The sequence below is a fragment of the Aricia agestis genome, chromosome 2 (genome assembly GCF_905147365.1).
Source record: "Aricia agestis chromosome 2, ilAriAges1.1, whole genome shotgun sequence".
NCBI classification, from domain to species: domain Eukaryota; kingdom Metazoa; phylum Arthropoda; class Insecta; order Lepidoptera; family Lycaenidae; genus Aricia; species Aricia agestis.
The window spans coordinates 770682-789121 of record NC_056407.1 but is presented as its reverse complement, the minus strand read 5'-3'; the positions used below and the strand labels follow the sequence as shown (position 1 = coordinate 789121).

Below are 18440 nucleotides of genomic sequence, written 5' to 3'. Positions count from 1 at the left end.
TTTGTGTATCTGTGCTGCATTTAAGATGAAAAAGTGCGTATGTGAATTTTGATAATTTTGATTTGATGGTTTGAATATGTGTTTTCCAATTTAAATGAGTGTCTATGTTAATGCCGAGCAGATTGAATGTGTCTACTGTATCTAAATTAGTGTTTTCAAACGTTGTATTTATTTTTATTGCTGGTTTTTTATATGATCTGAATTGGATAGTTTTTGTCTTTTTAAAGTTAATTTCCAGATTGTGATCTCGAAGCCAATCTGTTACATCTTTTAATATTTTTTGCAATACGTCATCTGTTGAGTTTGTATTTTCATATTTGATTAGGATCGATATATCGTCTGCAAATAATACCGGAAGAGCTATTTGGCTATTTAAGATTTTAGGTAAATCGTTTATGTAGAGCAAAAATAGAACACAACCTATCACACTTCCCTGGGGAATAGAACATATCATCTCCAGTTCCTCTGATCTTATTTTAGTGATTTCTCGTGTTTCTTGATCGTTGTGTTCTATCTGTACAATTTGTTTTCTATTTTCTAGAAAGGATTTGAACCATGAGTATGCTGGTCCACGTATACCGGAGCCTGATAGCTTTTCAAGAAGTATATCATATATCACCTTGTCATAAGCCTTTGTCATGTCCAGCAGAATACCTAATACGTACTTTTGGTCATTTATGTATTGGAGAGCCGTTTGGATATATTTATAGACTGCCAGCGTCGTAGATCTCGCCTGCCTAAAGCCGTTTTGACTATCGTCCAGAATATTATTCCTTTCCAGAAAGTTGTATAGTCTGATACACATGGCCTTTTCAAATATTTTGGAGAATGTTGGTAGTAAAGCTATGGGTCTGTAGTTACTAGGAGTTTGCTTGTCACCTTTCTTGTGAATTGGCGTTATTAGGGATATTTTTAAGGAATCTGGAAATTTTGTCTCTAGGAAACTTTGGTTTACAAGGTATGTTAGGGGTACGGAAAGGTTTATTGCGCAATGTTTTACTAGGGTTGGTGGAATGTCGTCCATACCGCAGCTGTGTTTGTTTTTGATAGAACGGATAAGATTTATAATTTCTTTGCGGTTTACGGGAGTCAGATACATGGAGCATAGGGGAGAGTTAACGACGGGGCGGCCCTTTGCAGATATTTTTTTATTTGGGTCGGTACCAACTGTTGCAAAATACTTATTGAAGGTGTTTGTTATTTCTTTAGGACATTTTACAGTTTTGTCATCGAGTTTTAATGAGATGTTTTCATGTGTGTTGTCTTTTGTTCTGCCAGATTTTTGGTTTATGATGCGCCACATAGTTTTGGTTTTGTTGTCAGATTTTTCCATTTGATTTTTATAGCTCAATTTTTTCGATATTTTTATTGTACGCTTTAGCGTTTTGCAGTATTTTTTATAGAATTTATGTATGACATCGTTATTTGTTTGATTTAATATTGTTCGTAATATTCTTTTGTGTTTGCATGATTTTTTCAACCCTGTAGTTAACCAAGATTTTTTAGGTTTATTTTTAATTTTAATTTTTTGTATTGGTATATGTTTATTTAGAATTGTTTTTAAAATCGAGCTAAAGTTGTTGTAATTTACATTTACATCATCTTTTTCATTAATTATATTATGCCATTCAATTTCTTTTAGTGCGTTATTAAATGAGTTCATTTTTTCTATTGTAAATATTCTTTTCTTTATATACCACGGCCTGTTATTTTTTGAATGTAAATTATTGTTGTCTATTGTAATATTTAGCGCTTTGTGATCTGATAATCCATAATCCTCAACTTGACATTTTTTTAGAAGAGGATTGTAGTTTGTAAATAAGAGATCTATACATGTAGAACTATTGCTAGTTACCCTTGTTGGTTCTTTTATTAATTGCTCAAGATTATATGAGCGCATTGTATGTATGAGTTCTTCTGTTTGTTTGTTAGTATTTAGTATATTTATATTAAAGTCTCCCCCAAGAATTATATATATTTTATTCATATTTTTTGTATTTAATTTATTAAGTATTTTTGTTATTTGTTCATAGAATATATTAATATGCCTATCTGCTCTATATAAACCTATTAGGACACAGTTTAGTTTAGGAATTTCTATTGCACTAAATTCTATCACATATTCTTGAGAATTATTATTTATATCTTTTCTTTCAATATATTCTATATCATCTTTTAGTATTATACACACTCCTCCACCCTCACGTGTTTCTCGACAGAAGGTCGAGACTATCTTATATCCTGGTATAAAAATTGAATCACAGAAGTTTTTATTTTTCCATATTTCTGACAGTAATAGAATATCTACCTTAGAATCTAATAAAAAATGTTCAACTAAATCTATTTTATTTCCTAAACTTTGGATATTTTGAAAAACAATATTTAGCTTAGTTTCGAAATGTCCGGTTTCTTGTTGGATTCAGTGCCTGGTTTAGTTGTTCTGTTGAAGAATACGATTGGTTTTGTAACGTCTCGTCTATGTTCCTATTATTCTGAATTATAGAGTTAGTAGTCACATCAATTTCAGGTTTAGTATGTTCTGTATTGATGGTATGTTCTATTCCATTGATATAAAGTATATTGTTTTTTATTACTGCATGATCTCCATTTTGTCTTGCGTAGCGCAGGGTTTCCCGAAGTCTGTTTCGATGTTCAAGTCTCATTTTGTTCATGTAAGGGCTGACAGCTAAACCTGTATTCTGGAATATTTGTGAACATTCAATGATGTGTTTAGCCAGTCGTTTATTCATTAATTCTATATTTATTGGTCTTCTGTCTCCGTGTTTGCCGATACGCTTTACGCTTTCGATGTAAGGATCAATATGAATGTTCATTATCTCATAAAACGCTCTGGATACATGGTTTATGATGTCATGCTCGGTTTCGTGGTGTTTTTCATTCAGGCCATAGAGCACTATTCTTCTGCTGTTTTTTAAATCTTCGAGTTGTTTTTCTATAGTTTCTATTTTTTGGTTAAGAGTAGTTATGGTAATATTTTCTTTTATTTGTATTTGCTCATCTACAGGGACAGTTTTTCCAGGGGTATTTCTATCTTTTGCAACTTGACTTTGAAGTTGTTCAATTGCATAATGAAATTCCGTTCGTATTATATTTTTTACATCTTCTATTAGTGATGATTTTAATTTTTCAAGTTTGGTATCTAATAGAACGCTTATATTGTCTAATGTTATTTTCTCAGGCTTGGTGGTCTTGGGGCTACTGGATACAAGGCTACACCCGTCACTTGTCTGGTTTATGGTGTTTCCCATTAAGTCATCTATTGATTGGTCACTATGATTGGATTCTTGTGTTAGGCGTTTTGTTTTTGGCTTCATTTTGGTGTATAGTATGTAGAAATATTATTATAATTTTACAAAAAGCAGGGGGGGGAATCAGATGCAATACAAGTTAATATTTTGTACATATCATAATATTTCATTGATTATTAAAGGAGAAGTCATGCAGCATGCAACATCGGAAATCATGCGTAAGTTATTCAGTTTTTATATTTTTTCGACTCATTCCTTGTTATTACTTTTATTTAATTTAATATTCCTCTATGTTTTAGACCTTGAGCTTAGGTCGATGAACTTTCCTCAGCGTCCTTGATTCAATTAAAAGGACAACTTGTTTCTATAAAATATCCATGCACAAATTATATAATAAATAACACAAAATTCGTCTCACTGTCTCCTGCAGGACGCGAACCTGGGGTCGTCGGGTGTCGGTACGGTACCGAGCACGTACAAGCTGAGCTACTAACTCTTACAAGCTAGTTGCGAAATTTCTCTATTGCTTCGGAGCTCAATGTTCGTTGGCATGGAAGCTTTGTTTTCAAAATTCAAATGTTTTCGACGCCATGCTTCCAAAATTTTTTTTGCACAGTTATTATCACAATTCAATTATTAGTTTTGTAATTGGGTAATTTAATTTGTTTCGTAACTTTTACTGAAAGTTATTTTTGTAGTTTAAAGCTCTATTTAAAATAAACACAAAAGTTCACATAAATATAATGTTTCGTTTTTGAGCACAACACGGTTTTTTGCAGCTTTTAATCACAATTATGTATTAAATTGTAGAAGTTTTACTGTTAATACAAACTTATGTCACTTAAAGGTATCTTTATCGGTTTATTTAACTTAAATCATCACTTTTAATATTTTTAAACATTTAATTTACGCGGAGTCGATGCTTACGCGCGCGCGGTGAAGGCGCGAAAAAAACACCCTTATCATCAAATAAAAGCTTATGATTGATAAATAAAGTCGATTTGAAAATATAATTTTATGAAAATAGGATTTGTACTGACGAAAACGCTTTTGCGGTACTTCCGAACTGGATGTGACGTCATTCTATTCGTAATTTAATATCTTTTATTTATCGCGCTCGTTATATGTAAGTTTATTTGTACATAAATAATAAAAATAAGCCTAGAAAGATTTGTAAAATATATTTTCTTGAATAATTCAAATAAAACATCAGTTTTATAAATTATCTCCATTTATTGTAGACGGGAAATGAAATGGCCAAAACTTTTCTCCAAAAGTTTTCAACATTACAAATGATTTCTAATTTCTTATTTAATTCTTTTATAATTTTTGGGCACTTTTAGACGCGTACATTTAGCATATAAAAAAATGTTCAATAAAAAGAGCCCATCGATCGTGGAATAACGAGACACAATAGCTTATCTATTGTATCGCGGTCAGATGCGGCCGCTTAGAGCTTCATGAATTAAAATACAAAACGTATGACGTCACACTATGGCGGACAGTGTTTTCGGCGCCATTTATAAGGCATATACGTGGGAGAGCCATGCTTCGGCACGAATGGGCTGGCTCGACCGGAGAAATACCACGTTCTCACAGAAAACCGGCGTGAAACAGCGCTTACGATGTGTTTCGCCGAGTGAGTGAGTTTACCGGAGGCCCAATCCCCTACCCTATTCCCTTCCCTACCCTCCCCTATTCCCTTTCCTTCCCATCCCTACCCATCCCTACCCTCCCCTATTACCCTATTCCCTCTTAAAAGGCCGGCAACGCACCTGCAGCTCTTCTGATGCTGCGAGTGTCCATGGGCGATGGAAGTTGCTTTCCATCAGGTGTCGCGTTTGCTCGTTTGCCCCCTTATTTCATTAAAAAAAAAAAAATTCAATTTTTGCAAATGTTAAATGCTCAATTAACATTTTTATGGGTTCCTACTGTGTAAAATATTAAAATATTAGTTTTTTTTTTGTAATAATGAATGATTATGAAGCGATTAGCATGAAGGAAAAAAATGAGGTCAAGTAGCCTATTATGGACTAACATATCACTTTACACTTAGGAATTATTTAAACTTAAAGTCAGTAAAATATATTATTTAAAGTTGTTTGGCGGGGGTTTTTTTAAATTTCTTAATTTAATTTTATTTCATGCTTTTTAAACTTGTGTTGGTTATAGTGCAGGATAATTCCTATCAACATATTATATCTCAATGAATACCATCTAGGTATGTCCTTTTGGATGAGGCCGTCAATATGAGTCCAAACATGAAACCTCCACTTTGGGTTCATATGGAGCTCGGCTCCTATAGAATCCAGGTGATGTTGCAGCATGCAAAAATTTATTGGTTATCTACGTCTTACTAGTTGTCGCAATTAAAATGAGCCCAAACACGAAACCATTGCTCTAAGTTGGTGAGGAGTTGGGTATCCTATTGATTACCAGGTGATGCTGCAGCACCAGGTCAACTTTTCATTAATGTGTAAATATTCATAAATGTCACGAACTAGAATGCAATAAAGCCCACCAAACGACTGCAAGTTGCTAATCGGCCCTTCACGAACCAGATGAACCGCGATTTTTCAGCACGGAGCAGGCTGATGATGATGAACTATAGCTAAGAACACTCTCAATTAAGTCAGCTTTCAAACAAAAAAAACTAGATCATAATCGGTCCACCCGTTTGGATGCTACGATGCCACAGACAGACAGACAGGCCGACAGACAGACACGTAAAACTTATAACACCCCTCTTTTTTGTCGGGGGTTAATATAAAAGGAATTTCGGGGGTTTAGAAGCGGTAACGTGCGACCCTGTCCACCGGGACATTTTTTTAATTTTCGAAGCTTTAGAATTTGCAGCCTTTTCTAATTACTTATAATAATATTTAGTAGAAGAGGAGGACGCAGGGGGGGAAGTGACATGGGCGCAATACTGCGGCGTGGGCGCGGCCGGGCACTGCGGGTCGGCGGGCGACGTGTGGGTGGCGCAACGCGGTGCGGGCGCGCTGCTGCTGCTGCGGCCCGGCGCGTCGCGCGTACATAAATACGCCCCCCTGCCCGGCGCCTGGACTGATACCGTCACTGTGGCGAGATTTGTGTAAGTTTAGCGATGGATACGGCGAAGCTCTAAGTGATTTCTTAATATTTTTGCTCGAGGAAGATTTTACTAAGATATCTTTTTGGCTTTAAAAGGGGAAGTTATTGATATATTATTTTTACCTTAGTGCTTGTAGTTATTAGCATCCATTCCACGACGTAAGACTTCCATCCTGATCGTCTTGGAACCTTCTACGCGTCACGCTCACGTAACGTCTCGACTAGCGCGGCTGTGTCTAGTCCTCGATAAAACTAGAAGTAATATCTCACAGTTGCGAGGGTCGCTACATAGTGTTGGGCACGGACATCGGGTACATCCGCGCGGTGCGGCTGCCCACCGCGGAGGAGGACGCGCCCGACCTGCACCGCGCCAGGTGGGACGACGCGCAGATTAAACTCAAGAAGATGCTCAAGGGCAGGAGATTGGCTAAGGAGGAGGTACCCTGCTATAGTTTGTGAGCGTTTCTCAAAAAATTTGTACAATTTTTTAGAAAATATGATAAAATAAAAATGTTTAAATATTACCGATATTTTAATTTTAAGATATGGGTAAATGTCTACAAAATTTGGAATAGGGGTTGTTTTCAGATATAAAATGTTAATAAATAGCAAAATCTATTAAAACAAACCCGAGGTGCAGAAAATTTCCAATTTTGTTACCCTTACTAGATTACGTAAATTAATGTGGAATTGTGTTATTAGAAATTTTATATGATTAAATGAGATAAAAAAACAAAATTTAATTGGTTTTTAAAATATCTGTCTATTTTTAACAGTAAAATCTTAAAATTTAGGCGGTAATGTTTCCTTTACGTTACTATTCGGCAACAACTCTTTCTCATCTTTACAATATTGAGTCTATTTTATCTTGTATAATTTTTTATACATTTATAATGCAAAAACGAAGTATTTATTTTTTTCTTCATCACAAAAACATAATAATATCCTAATAAAATATTAAAAAAACCAAAGAAATATACGCCCACTTTTATGGGACAGTAACCAAAATATAATTCTGGTAACAAAATAGGATTTCTTAAACCTAGTCTACACAATAGTACAAATAAGAAATCTGTTATATTTAAGAGTTTCATTTTTCTGTTTCTTTACGATCCTTTGGTTAATAAGTCAGTATCAGTATCTGAAACAAAATATTATTTGTCTAATCTTATTACATAATAATAAAAAATATCAATGTTGCTTTAAATTATATGCCAAAACAAGATGATCAATTAATAGAATCTTTAAAAGCTTGGCTACGACTCAAGTAAGTTTCATAATAGGTAATTGTAAGGCAGAGTGTTGACTATGTGATTTTTATTATAATAATAATAAAAATCACATAGTCAACACTCTGCCTTACAATTACCTACTTTGTTACCTTCTTTTCCTTATATACGTTACCACTCTAAAGTAACAAAAAAGGAAGTAACGAATAAAGTTAAATAAACTTTTCAACTCGTATACGCATACAACTAATACTAATACTCGTTTATGATTTGACTTACGAAATGAAAATAGGGAGCTTTAATGGCGAAATAATAATAATAATATTAGAGCTTACCTGCGTTTCTTGGGTAACAAAGACTGGAAATTTTCTGGACCACTACGCTAATAGACAACCTTCTATTCGCGCACGTGGAACGTAAAAGAAATATCAAAACGAAAATAAGATGTTGTTTGTTCTAATACGACCAAATATTCGTTTTAAATGATTTATGGTCTTGCAGCCCTAAATAAATACATAAGTTGTTTCCGCAAGGCCTTACAAATACAATCAATTGTTTGGGAAGGTATGAAATTGGGACACTTCACTTTTCATACGACTAGACTAGACCGATTTTCAAAATATTTTTATAGTTAATAATTTATTAATATAATTCTAATTTGTAAATGTTTTTTACTGAATTTATTTATCTTGCTACGTATACAATTTAATAGAAACGGTCTATTTTATTTATAGAAAAACATATTTTAAAATGTGGGACAAAGATTTAGATAGAAAGTACACTTTTTTTGAGAAATGCTCTTGTGCATTTTAAGATGATATGGGTGACACATAATAATTGACAATAGTAGGGAAGTTACCTAAAAAAATAATCGATAATTTAAAAATAGCAATCGAAATTATCGATTTCGTACTGACGTTTCAGAGTGGCGCCGGCGATTTAAAATGGCCCCCTTATTATCGATTTGACTTCGATTCAACAGTGTCAAAATCAAAATCAAAAATATTTTTATTCGGAGTAATTTTTTTACAAAAACTTTACCGAACGTCGATACTACGGTGCCTACCACCGGTTCGGGAACTAACCCGGCGAGAAGAACCGGCGTAAGGCTGCGTCCCCATCAGACACGGCACGGCGCCGCCACCGTGTTATGGCACGACGCCGCCACCGTGACACGGTACGGCGCCGCACCGTGACACTTTTTTTGTCTATTGTTATTTTTTGTGAAATTTGATATTTTTTGTGTACACTTTTATTTTATGTGTCTTATTTGTAATGTTCTTTTGTTTTTCCTTTTTTAAAGGGGGGGAATACTGTGGGGACACAATTTGTATTATAATATATCGATGTGATCATGTGTCGTTATATTACATCGATGTTCGATGCATGTGGTGAACTAACATGTAAAATATTAGTGTTCTTGGTGCAGCAACCCGAGCTCGCTTGCGTAATAAACGTAATCCAGTTAGCAAAAGGATTTTATTTATGAACACTCATTTTAGTTACCCTAACGTAATAATATAGGGTGTAACAATAGGAAACATTTGTTTTTGTAGATGGAATATAATTTACTTATTACATTTTGATTATTTTTTTTTGTTTTCTTGTAAAAAAACCGTAGCAAGGAATATGAGAACTATCACCCTTATCATCATAAAACGCACAAACTATAGTATGATTATCCATACTGATATTACTAAATACGAAAGTGTGTTTGTCTCTCAGTCACCTCTTCCCGCCATACATAGTTCCAGTACAGTAGTAGCACGGTGACCAGTGGAAATGCGAAAGTATAGACAAACTGTGGAGATATGGTGGAGATAAACTTAAGGTGTCGTTCCAAACTTTTTTCGTTCCGAAAAATTCAATTCAAATGCCACTTTAAGACAGATTATAGTCACAAACTGTGGAGATAAACTTAAGATGACGTTCCGATCTTTTTTCGTTCCGAAAAATTCAATTCAAATGCCACCTAATGACAGAATATAGTCCTAAAAGTTCAAATAACATCTTACTTTATGACTATAGTCTGTCGTAAAGTGGCATTTTAATTGATTTTTTGGTCGGTCGCGATTAGCCGCGGTAGAGATCGGAACGGCACCTTAAGTTTATGTCCACAGTTTGTCTATACTTTCGCATTTCTACTTTTCGCCGTGCTAGCACTACAGTTCCCCCAAGGACATAGGATAGTTTTTATCTCAGAACAATACGGTTCCCACGCAATAAGCTAATTTGGACGCAACGGAGGTGCGGGTGTCATCTAGTGCTACATGAAATAAGTCTTTTGACGAGAATATAGTATGACAATAATGTATCCCGAAGTCGTGCGTCATTCTTTTATTTTCGTACTTTGTCGTCGTAGGTCGTGACTAGGCATGGGAACTTGGCCTAATAACTTTAAATAACGAATCGCTTTGTCTCAAGACCTACAAATTTAGACTTTTAATTGACGATACTTAATTCATTATTATCCTCGTACTTACTACTCAAGTGTTCTTGTGATAGGATTCTTACAGACCTTTCTCCTGTAGAGTCAGCCGACGCCGTGCATGGAGCTGTCGGACTGGTACTACCTGGCCATGCACGACCGATACACCGGCGCTCTCACCGCGGTGGAGTTCAGCCCCGATGCCAAGTTAGTGTTACCGAGATTGTTATTCCCTTTGTAATACAGGATATTTCAAAAGTGGCTTAGTAAGCTGAAAGGGGGTGACTCAGGTGGTAATTCTAAACAACTTTTGTTCATTGACTTTTGGAAATTTGCGATAAAAATGTTGCTTTAATTCCATAATAAAAAAAATCACGTGACCAACAAAGTTTCTATGGAGATTCTATATCTTTTTTGCGAATTTCTAAAGAAAAAGTTGTTCAGAATGACCCCCTGAGTCTTACTATGCTACTTTTGAAACACCCTGTATATTAAACAAAAGAACACACTTTTGTAGGTACACATTTCGCGGATGGTTCTGAAACGTGTAGGTATTTTGAGGTTGCCAGAAAATTCACTGTTCGAGCACATACAATTCGAGCACAAGGCTTTAGAAATACATTTGTGTTTTCTTATTTGAATGAATATTTGATTTTAAGTATTTAGTACTGGTGCAGAGTTTATGGGTTAACGTGGTTTGAAAGCCCCACAGTAGCTCTTCTGTCGCCGACAGTACCTGACATGAATGTTGCAGGCAGCTGTACACGAGCGGTGCGGACGGCAACATCTTCTCGTTCGACGTCAACTTCCCCGAGCCGCTGCTTCCCAGGTCCGCCGCACGATTCATACCGATACCCGCAGTAAGTTTTAAATGATTTTATTATAATAAAGTTTTAAAATGTTAATACGAAAAAATTATTTATAGTGGACAAAAAGTACGAAAGTTGTAGCATTTATTACTGCATTGTCGCTACGAAAGTTGTAGCACACTACATGATTGCTGCGAAAGCTACTATTATACTACACACTACAATCACCCTATGTAAGTTTTATTATTATTTTGCGCTACGTAATCTGTCAAACCACTGTGTCAGGAGATCAAGAAGTTTACACCCTAATGGAGGTATCATAGTGAACAATAGATTGAAGATAAAAAATATGTCCTTGGATGACGTCATTGTTATGTGCTATCCCTTTTCTTTAGGGTAACCAAAGTTTTGAATATTCTAGGACAAACAAGTAGCCTTAACTATTAGTACGGGAACAAACTTTCAAACAAATAAAAAAAATAATTGTTCTAGGGCTTCCGTACTATACAGAGGGAGAACCTTGCTATAATTTACTAATTATTCTAATGCCCGGGCCGCACCTGTGTAGTGCTTCGTGCTTAAAACGATACCGTATCCAGGACAATCTGCGTGTATCGTAATCATAGCACAAAGCTTCGTACGATAGACGCATGTACGGCCGCGGCATTAGTCATACACTACGAATAATAAAAACTAAGGAATCGTAACTCCCATACTATTACCGTTTTAAATTTGGTTCCTTTTGATCTGTCATGTAACGTCAGCCTAGTACCGCTCAAGGTCACATAAATATTGCAAATGTATTGAAATGTGTACCCATAAGGTACACTTTTTTGACAAGTTTGGCGTTTTGAAGCGCGCGTTAGGCGCGCGCTTCAAAACGCCTAATGTGTATTTTTAAAATGAGCCCAGTAGTTTTTGAGTTTATCCATTACAAACAAATCTTTCCACTTTAGAATATTGGTATGAAGTAAGATATTTTTCTTGGCTTTGTATATGAAATGGAGTAGAATTAAAAGACAGCTTCATATGAAAGATTTTTTATATTAAAGTCAAACAAAAAATTGGGGATTGATGGGTTTTATGTAGTATTCTAATCAAATCAATCAAATCAAAATAATTTATTCATATAGGTCACACGGTAACACTTATGAACGTCAAGATTCTTAAATAGTTATTACAAAATAAACATCTCATTCTTAGATACATTAATACATGGTAATTATCACAATTTAACTTACATAAATTACTGACAAATTCCATTTTATATCTCTCTGATCATCTGATTTTAAACCTTTTTAACATTGGTTTTAATATATTTCTGTTATTTTTAAATAATGAACAAACAGGTAAAACGATAGCTTCTTGCACTTCCACAATTTGTTTCTTTTTAGGTGGTTCATTTTCATCGAACTGAAAGAGGTAGCAATGTGAGATGAAAATGTAAATGATAATCTAAGTCTCAAAGTCAGCCATAAAATTTTAATGCTTACATATTTTTCAAGTATCGGCATTGCTGACGCTTTAGCGCAAGGAGTTTCTTGTGAGCTTGAAGGAATATTAAGACATTCCTGAAAAAAATAAGTGATATTAAGAAGAAGAAGACACAACTTTAAATGATTAGTTACCTTTTTTTTTTAATGGAATAAGGGGGCAAACGAGTAAACGGGTCACCTGATGGAAAGCAACTTCCGTCGCCCATGGACACTCGCAGCATCAGCTGCAGGTGCGTTGCCGGCTATTTAAGAGGGAATAGGGTAATAGGGGAGGTTAGGGAAGGGAAGGGAAGGGAATAGGGTAGGGGATTGGGCCTCCGGTAAACTCACTCACTCGGCGAAACACAGCGCAAGCGCTGTTTCACGCCGGTTTTCTGTGAGAACGTGGTATTTCTCCGGTCGAGCCGGCCCATTCGTGCCGAAGCATGGCTCTCCCACGTATAAAATTACCTGAAGTAATCTCATTTCTTTATTCATACTAATGTACTATCTTCATCGTCTGTGTGTCTGTCTTTCTGTCTGTTGCATGCTTTACAACTGGACCGATTTTTATGAAATTTGGCATAAACATAGATAAAATGTTGAGAAAGGACATAGGTTACTTTTATTGTGTATAAATACATAGTTCCCATGGGAAACGGTACAACCTAATTTTGCCACAAGGAAGCCGCAAGATACCTCTAGTATTTAGTAAAATAATTCACTATTAGAACTTACCAATGTTTCGCAACACCCACAAATCTTTGGTATAGCAGATTTCAATAAGCGGTCAGGTCTATTGACATCATAGTCTTCAAGTTCAGATCGAAAGTGTAGGCTACAAATTCTGGCAGATTTATAATAATTTGATTTTAATGGTATTTTAGATAACCAAGCTTGCCTCAGGTCAGGGTCACTAGGGAACCTGTAACGTAAAATAGGTGCCATAAATGTGAAATGCTAAGTATTACCATTGAAATACAAGGACAATCCAATCCAAACTAACTAATAGTCATCCTAGCCTAATATATAAAACTTTTGTCCATAACACCTTTATCGGGTAGTAAATCATTTGCAGTTATATGTACGAACTACGAGGACAATCCAATCCAAAGTACAGCTAATGGTCACCCTAGCGAAATGTAAAAAATATTTCATTTAATTAACTTACCCGTGAAATTTCACACCACAATTTGGATACCATGCACTTTTACAACCTCGAAGTACACAACTCATTGTATTTTGTATTAAAAATAATATGCTTTATTTACTTTATGTAAAAAATCGAACAGAGATGCTGTCAACAATCGGCAGCCATAATGTTTTGACTACGTTCTGACATTTGCTTGTGTTGCTATTAAAAAAAAATAACATTATAATATGGGAGTAATGTGAATAAAAAAAAACATAAGTTTATTTTTCTTTTTGCTTTTGATGTTATGCAACCAAAAAACACCCTTGAATTATTATTTATTTAATTGTAAGGTTTTTTTAATCGTGTATATGGGACGTATTTTAGGCTTAAAAACTAAAATTGATTTTGTTAATAGGGAAAATATAAAACACTTTGGCAACTCTGTGTTTTACAAGTGAGCGAGTGAGAGCTATCAAAAGAAAAGAACAGGACATAACAAAAAGGTCAACAGAGTTCAAATATTTGATCTTCACTTTTTTGTTCTGTAGGAAAACTCCATTAGGGTGTAAACTTCTTGCAGGAGATCAAGCGGATTACCGAGCCGAGTAGCGCGGAGCAGCTGCTGTCGCACGAGCAGCTCAAGCGGCGGCAGGAGCGCGACAAGCTGCTGGCTGCCGCCGCCGCGCACACGCGCCGCCTGCAACAGCGGCTGGCCGAGCTCGCCGCCACATACACCGACATCGTCAAAGCGTGAGTAATCTACATTAATATAATAAAGAGGTTAACTTTTTTTTGTTTTTGTTTGTAGGAAGCTATCTCTACAAATACTGGTCAGACTATAAAAAATTTAACACCGATCGCAAGTTGGTGTATTCCTGAGTTACAAATAGGCTAGAGCTCGACAAGGCTTTAAATGAACGTGGTGAAAAAAAGGAACTAACTTCGCCACCATACTGACAGTTCTCCTTTACCGGCAGCGCCCCCGCCCACGTTCATTCAAAGCGTTGTCGCTCTATATATTTCATGTAATTTTTTTCTTTCCTGAAATTATGTCGTAGCAACAAGATGCTGCCGTGGTCGCAGCAGGTGGACGTGGTGCTGGACGCGCGGCCGCTGGCGGCGCTGGACGACGAGCTCACTGCAGCAGCAGAGCTCACGCGCCGCCGCCTGGCGCACCCGCTCGCGGCGGCCGAGCTGCGCCTGCGCAAGATGCACGCGCGAAATATAGTACAGCTCGACGTGTTCCCCTTCACGCTCGCTGCCATTAGGTAATAATAATTTGAGATTAAGGAAGCTCAAAACATACCAACTGATGTTACAATGAAATAACGTCGACAAAATATTATAGCAGATGAACCTCAAGGCATAGGGGTACCTGCAAAGGCCTTAAAACGCTTAAATGCTATACATATTTTGCCAGCAAGCATTTTACAATTAATTCATTGCCAGTGATCCATCTGTGGTGATCCGCCCACTGCGTCAGAAGAACCTCTCGCAGCGGTTCTACGACCAGCTGCAGGAGGTGCACCAGAAGATGGCCGAAGCTGCGATGCAGGGGAGGTGAACTAAATTATTATTATCTTTAAACTTTATTATAATTTCTCTATCATGTTAAAGCCCAAAGGCCATTTTATGTTTTTGGGAATAGTCCATCTAGAACTTCATCCAAAAATAACATTGCTATGTTATAAATTATAATATTATAATAAATAATTGTGTGTTCGTTATTCATGCTAACGTCAGGAATTTACTCGAATCAGTAGCACAGGTGGAACCGTAAGTATTAGTGTGATGAATCCTTATCTATATTCTCTAAATCATTATCTAACTTATACCTACCTACCTTACCTGTTATACGTCATAGCTGATAGCAGATGCTCTATTCCTTATTGAAAAACACAAAACTTTATAAAACAAAAGTCAAAACAGGTCTCAGCGCATTTTTGTAACGCACATTTTTAATAACAATTGGCCTAATTAAATTAAAAAATCTTCATATTATAATCACTAAAGGATGTTTGACACCCACACATTGACCCGCACACTCATTAAATCCTCAAGCAGCAAGCTATCTCGCACAACATTCCAGACGTCCGGAGACGGCGGTGCGGCGCACGGCCGGCCGCAAGAGCACGTGGGGCCCGCCCAAGGTGGCGTCGTTCCTGCTGGGCCTGCCCCCGCGCCCGCCACACCCGCTCAAGAAGGCGCTCCGACACTACCACCAGCGGCTGAACAGGCACCACCACCAGTTCGTTGAGGTATGGGACTAAGATTGCTGAGGGAATACTGTGTTGAAGATTTAGGTGTCTTTGGGTTGAGGTGTGAGCGGGGCGGGTGCGCGCTGGCATTGACATGTTATTGGTAGACTGATGTTTATGCTGTTTTCAATGTTCAAATTTTTTGCAAAAACTTATTCTTCGTTTTTCTATGAAATTAAAATACGATGTATAAAGAATTACATATATATACTGAAAACTACGAAAACATCATAGGTCATAAAATTTATGATGATACAGTTGAATGTACGAATTTCCACGTCGTACTGGTTTTTACATAAACAATATTGTCTATAACCGTTCACAAACACAGTGGCAGGAACACCTACTCCGCAAGCCGGACCCGCTGGCGCTGCCGGCGGGCGCGGCGCAGGCGCTGCGCGACGCCGAGCTCAGCGTCGGCAACCGCGTGCTCAAGACGCAGCCCGAGTACGTCGCGCCGCCCGACCACGACACGCAGCTGCGCCTGTGTCGTACGCGGCAGGAGGTAGGCGCGGTCTTGTACATAATATTACAACTGTACACAAAGAGCCGTAAATTTTGAGCAAATTCTGCCAAACATTTTTGAAATCTGTGATTCTGCTACCTTGCAAAACAGCTATTGGAAAACATGCTTAATCAGACGTCAAATCGCCTAAGCCACACCAGAAAATTAAAACGGCGATTATGGTGTATGACTTAGCAACATGAGTTGTATTTTGAGCAATGGCAATTTCATCGCAATAAAATATTCTTGGTGGATGTTAAAGGATCGCACATATTTTATCAGCACGCACGCGCCGAACGCGCCACATTTTACAATTCGTTGTGTGTCGATGTGAAACCTCGAACATTCGTCCGCACCGTATTTATTTATTTATGTAACATGGAAAACTTACACCTAAGTATACGCCACATTTCGTTTACTATGCGGTGCCTTCGACGCGTAGGTACGGCGCGCACGGTGCTGACAAATGTGTGTGACAGCTTAATAAAGAAACCTTAAACCTAACCCTCGTTTCTGTAGTCACAAATAAAACTGGCTTCAAATTCCAAATACGCCGAACTAATTCCCAAACCCTCAGATCTACGAGACGAAGCACGAGTTCAACGAGAAGGTGGTCCGTCTCCGGGAGTGGAAGGTGTCGCTGGTGGCGCGCGTCCGCGATATCCGAGCGCGCCTCACCGAGATACACGCGGAGCTGCCGCCGGCCGCCGCGCGGGAGATGCCCCAGGTGCCGACTATTGATGAGGAGTTGGAGTTCCCGGAGAAGAATTTGGAGGTTTGGGACATGTGGAGCGAACTTATCGAGCTCGATTGTCGAGAAGTTAAAATGAAAATAATGTGAAATGTCTTCATGACGTATATATTTTATAACTTTAGCGTTTATGTGTATGATGCAAATTTGAAGTTGAAGTTGGACTCGGAGGCAGAAAATGCAGTACAGTATCTACATTTTTACGTTCACGCCTTTTACGTTCACGCTTGCTGCGTTGCACGTGTAATTTATCGAAAAAGCTCGATAACTGAAGCAAAATGGACAAACCAAACGTTCTCGCCCGCGTCATGAAAGTTTTGGGCCGTACGGGGTCCCAGGGACAGTGTACCCAGGTCAAAGTTGAGTTCTTGGGAGAGACCACCCGTCAGATCATCAGAAACGTGAAGGGACCCGTGCGCGAGGGTGACATCCTAACCCTTCTAGAGTCTGAGCGTGAAGCGTGAAGCGTTATACATGGGGGAGCCATGCTATGGCACGAATGGGCCGGCTCGACCGGAGAAATACCACGTTCTCACAGAAAACTGGCGTGAAACAGCGCTAGCGCTGTGTTTCGCCGAGTGAGTGAGTTTACCGGAGGCCCAATCCCCTACCCTATTCCCTTCCCTACCCTCCCCTATTACCTTCCCATCCCTGCCCGCCCCTATTACCCTATTCCCTCTTAAACGGCCGGCAACGCACCTGCAGCTCTTCTGATGCTGCGAGTGTCCATAGGCGACGGGAGTTGCTTTCCATCAGGTGACCCGTTTGCTCGTTTGCCCCCTTATTTCATTTAAAAAAAGCTAGAAGATTAAGATAAACGATGTGGAGATGTTATTTTAATACTTTAAGGTATTTTAATATGTAAACCGATAATGTTGTTCTACAAAACCGTCAACTAGATGATCTTTACAATGTAACAGCTTATAATAAACATTGATATTAGATAGCCAGATTTACAATCTACTAAAATTGTGTTTGTATCATTGTATTGCAAGCGAAATTGACTGACATTTCGTTTGCTAAATATCTGGTACTCTCATTTTGAGTTGTACAAATCGCAGGTAAAGCCAGAAGTACCAGTAGTCCAGGCCACCGTCGCCAAGGCCGGCGCGAAGAAGACATCGGATCGCAAGTCGTCGGGCATGTTCCCGCAGCCGCGCACACGACGACCCAGGGTTCCCAAGTTTGTGCCCATCACAGGTAATTACGGGTGGGAAAAACAGGGATTTGGGATCTCGGAAGACATTTTTTAAGAACTACCTAGTTATTATAAGAAATATCCAATTATGGCAAACCTCTGAAACACTCCGTTACCTTTCAACCACAACTTTTAGGTTTAAAAAAATATTGTTTCAGAATCCAAACCAATCACTACTTCGTGGGAGCTTCTTAAGCCGAACCCTGATGAAGGGTCTTCCGCTGTCGAAATAGAAATACGCGAGAGACGTTTGAAACGGTACATAACTTCCACTTTAGCCAGTATGGATC

At 37.8% G+C, this 18440-nt stretch overlaps 1 protein-coding gene and 1 long non-coding RNA gene across 5 annotated transcripts in view; one reads left to right on the top strand and one right to left on the bottom strand.

The window, feature by feature from the left end:
* LOC121739794 (cilia- and flagella-associated protein 44) overlaps window positions 1-18440 on the top strand; it is a 50179-nt gene that overhangs the window by 16375 nt on the left and 15364 nt on the right. For 3 of the 4 annotated variants that reach the window (XM_042132361.1, XM_042132362.1, XM_042132364.1), the window contains exons 15-27: window positions 6159-6363; window positions 6635-6800; window positions 10123-10226; window positions 10774-10879; window positions 14019-14188; window positions 14497-14706; window positions 14888-14998; window positions 15182-15214; window positions 15528-15696; window positions 16028-16201; window positions 16779-16976; window positions 18014-18152; window positions 18309-18408. In XM_042132361.1, coding sequence (XP_041988295.1) covers window positions 6159-6363; window positions 6635-6800; window positions 10123-10226; window positions 10774-10879; window positions 14019-14188; window positions 14497-14706; window positions 14888-14998; window positions 15182-15214; window positions 15528-15696; window positions 16028-16201; window positions 16779-16976; window positions 18014-18152; window positions 18309-18408 — 1885 coding nt within the window. The remainder of the gene's footprint in view (window positions 1-6158; window positions 6364-6634; window positions 6801-10122; window positions 10227-10773; window positions 10880-14018; window positions 14189-14496; window positions 14707-14887; window positions 14999-15181; window positions 15215-15527; window positions 15697-16027; window positions 16202-16778; window positions 16977-18013; window positions 18153-18308; window positions 18409-18440) is intronic. The other variant, XM_042132363.1, reaches the window with a different exon arrangement.
* On the bottom strand, window positions 12322-13642 carry LOC121739810. Its single transcript, XR_006037494.1, has 3 exons — window positions 13475-13642; window positions 13042-13228; window positions 12322-12399 (listed from the first exon to the last, which is right to left on the bottom strand). It is a non-coding gene; the product is annotated as an uncharacterized LOC121739810 (long non-coding RNA).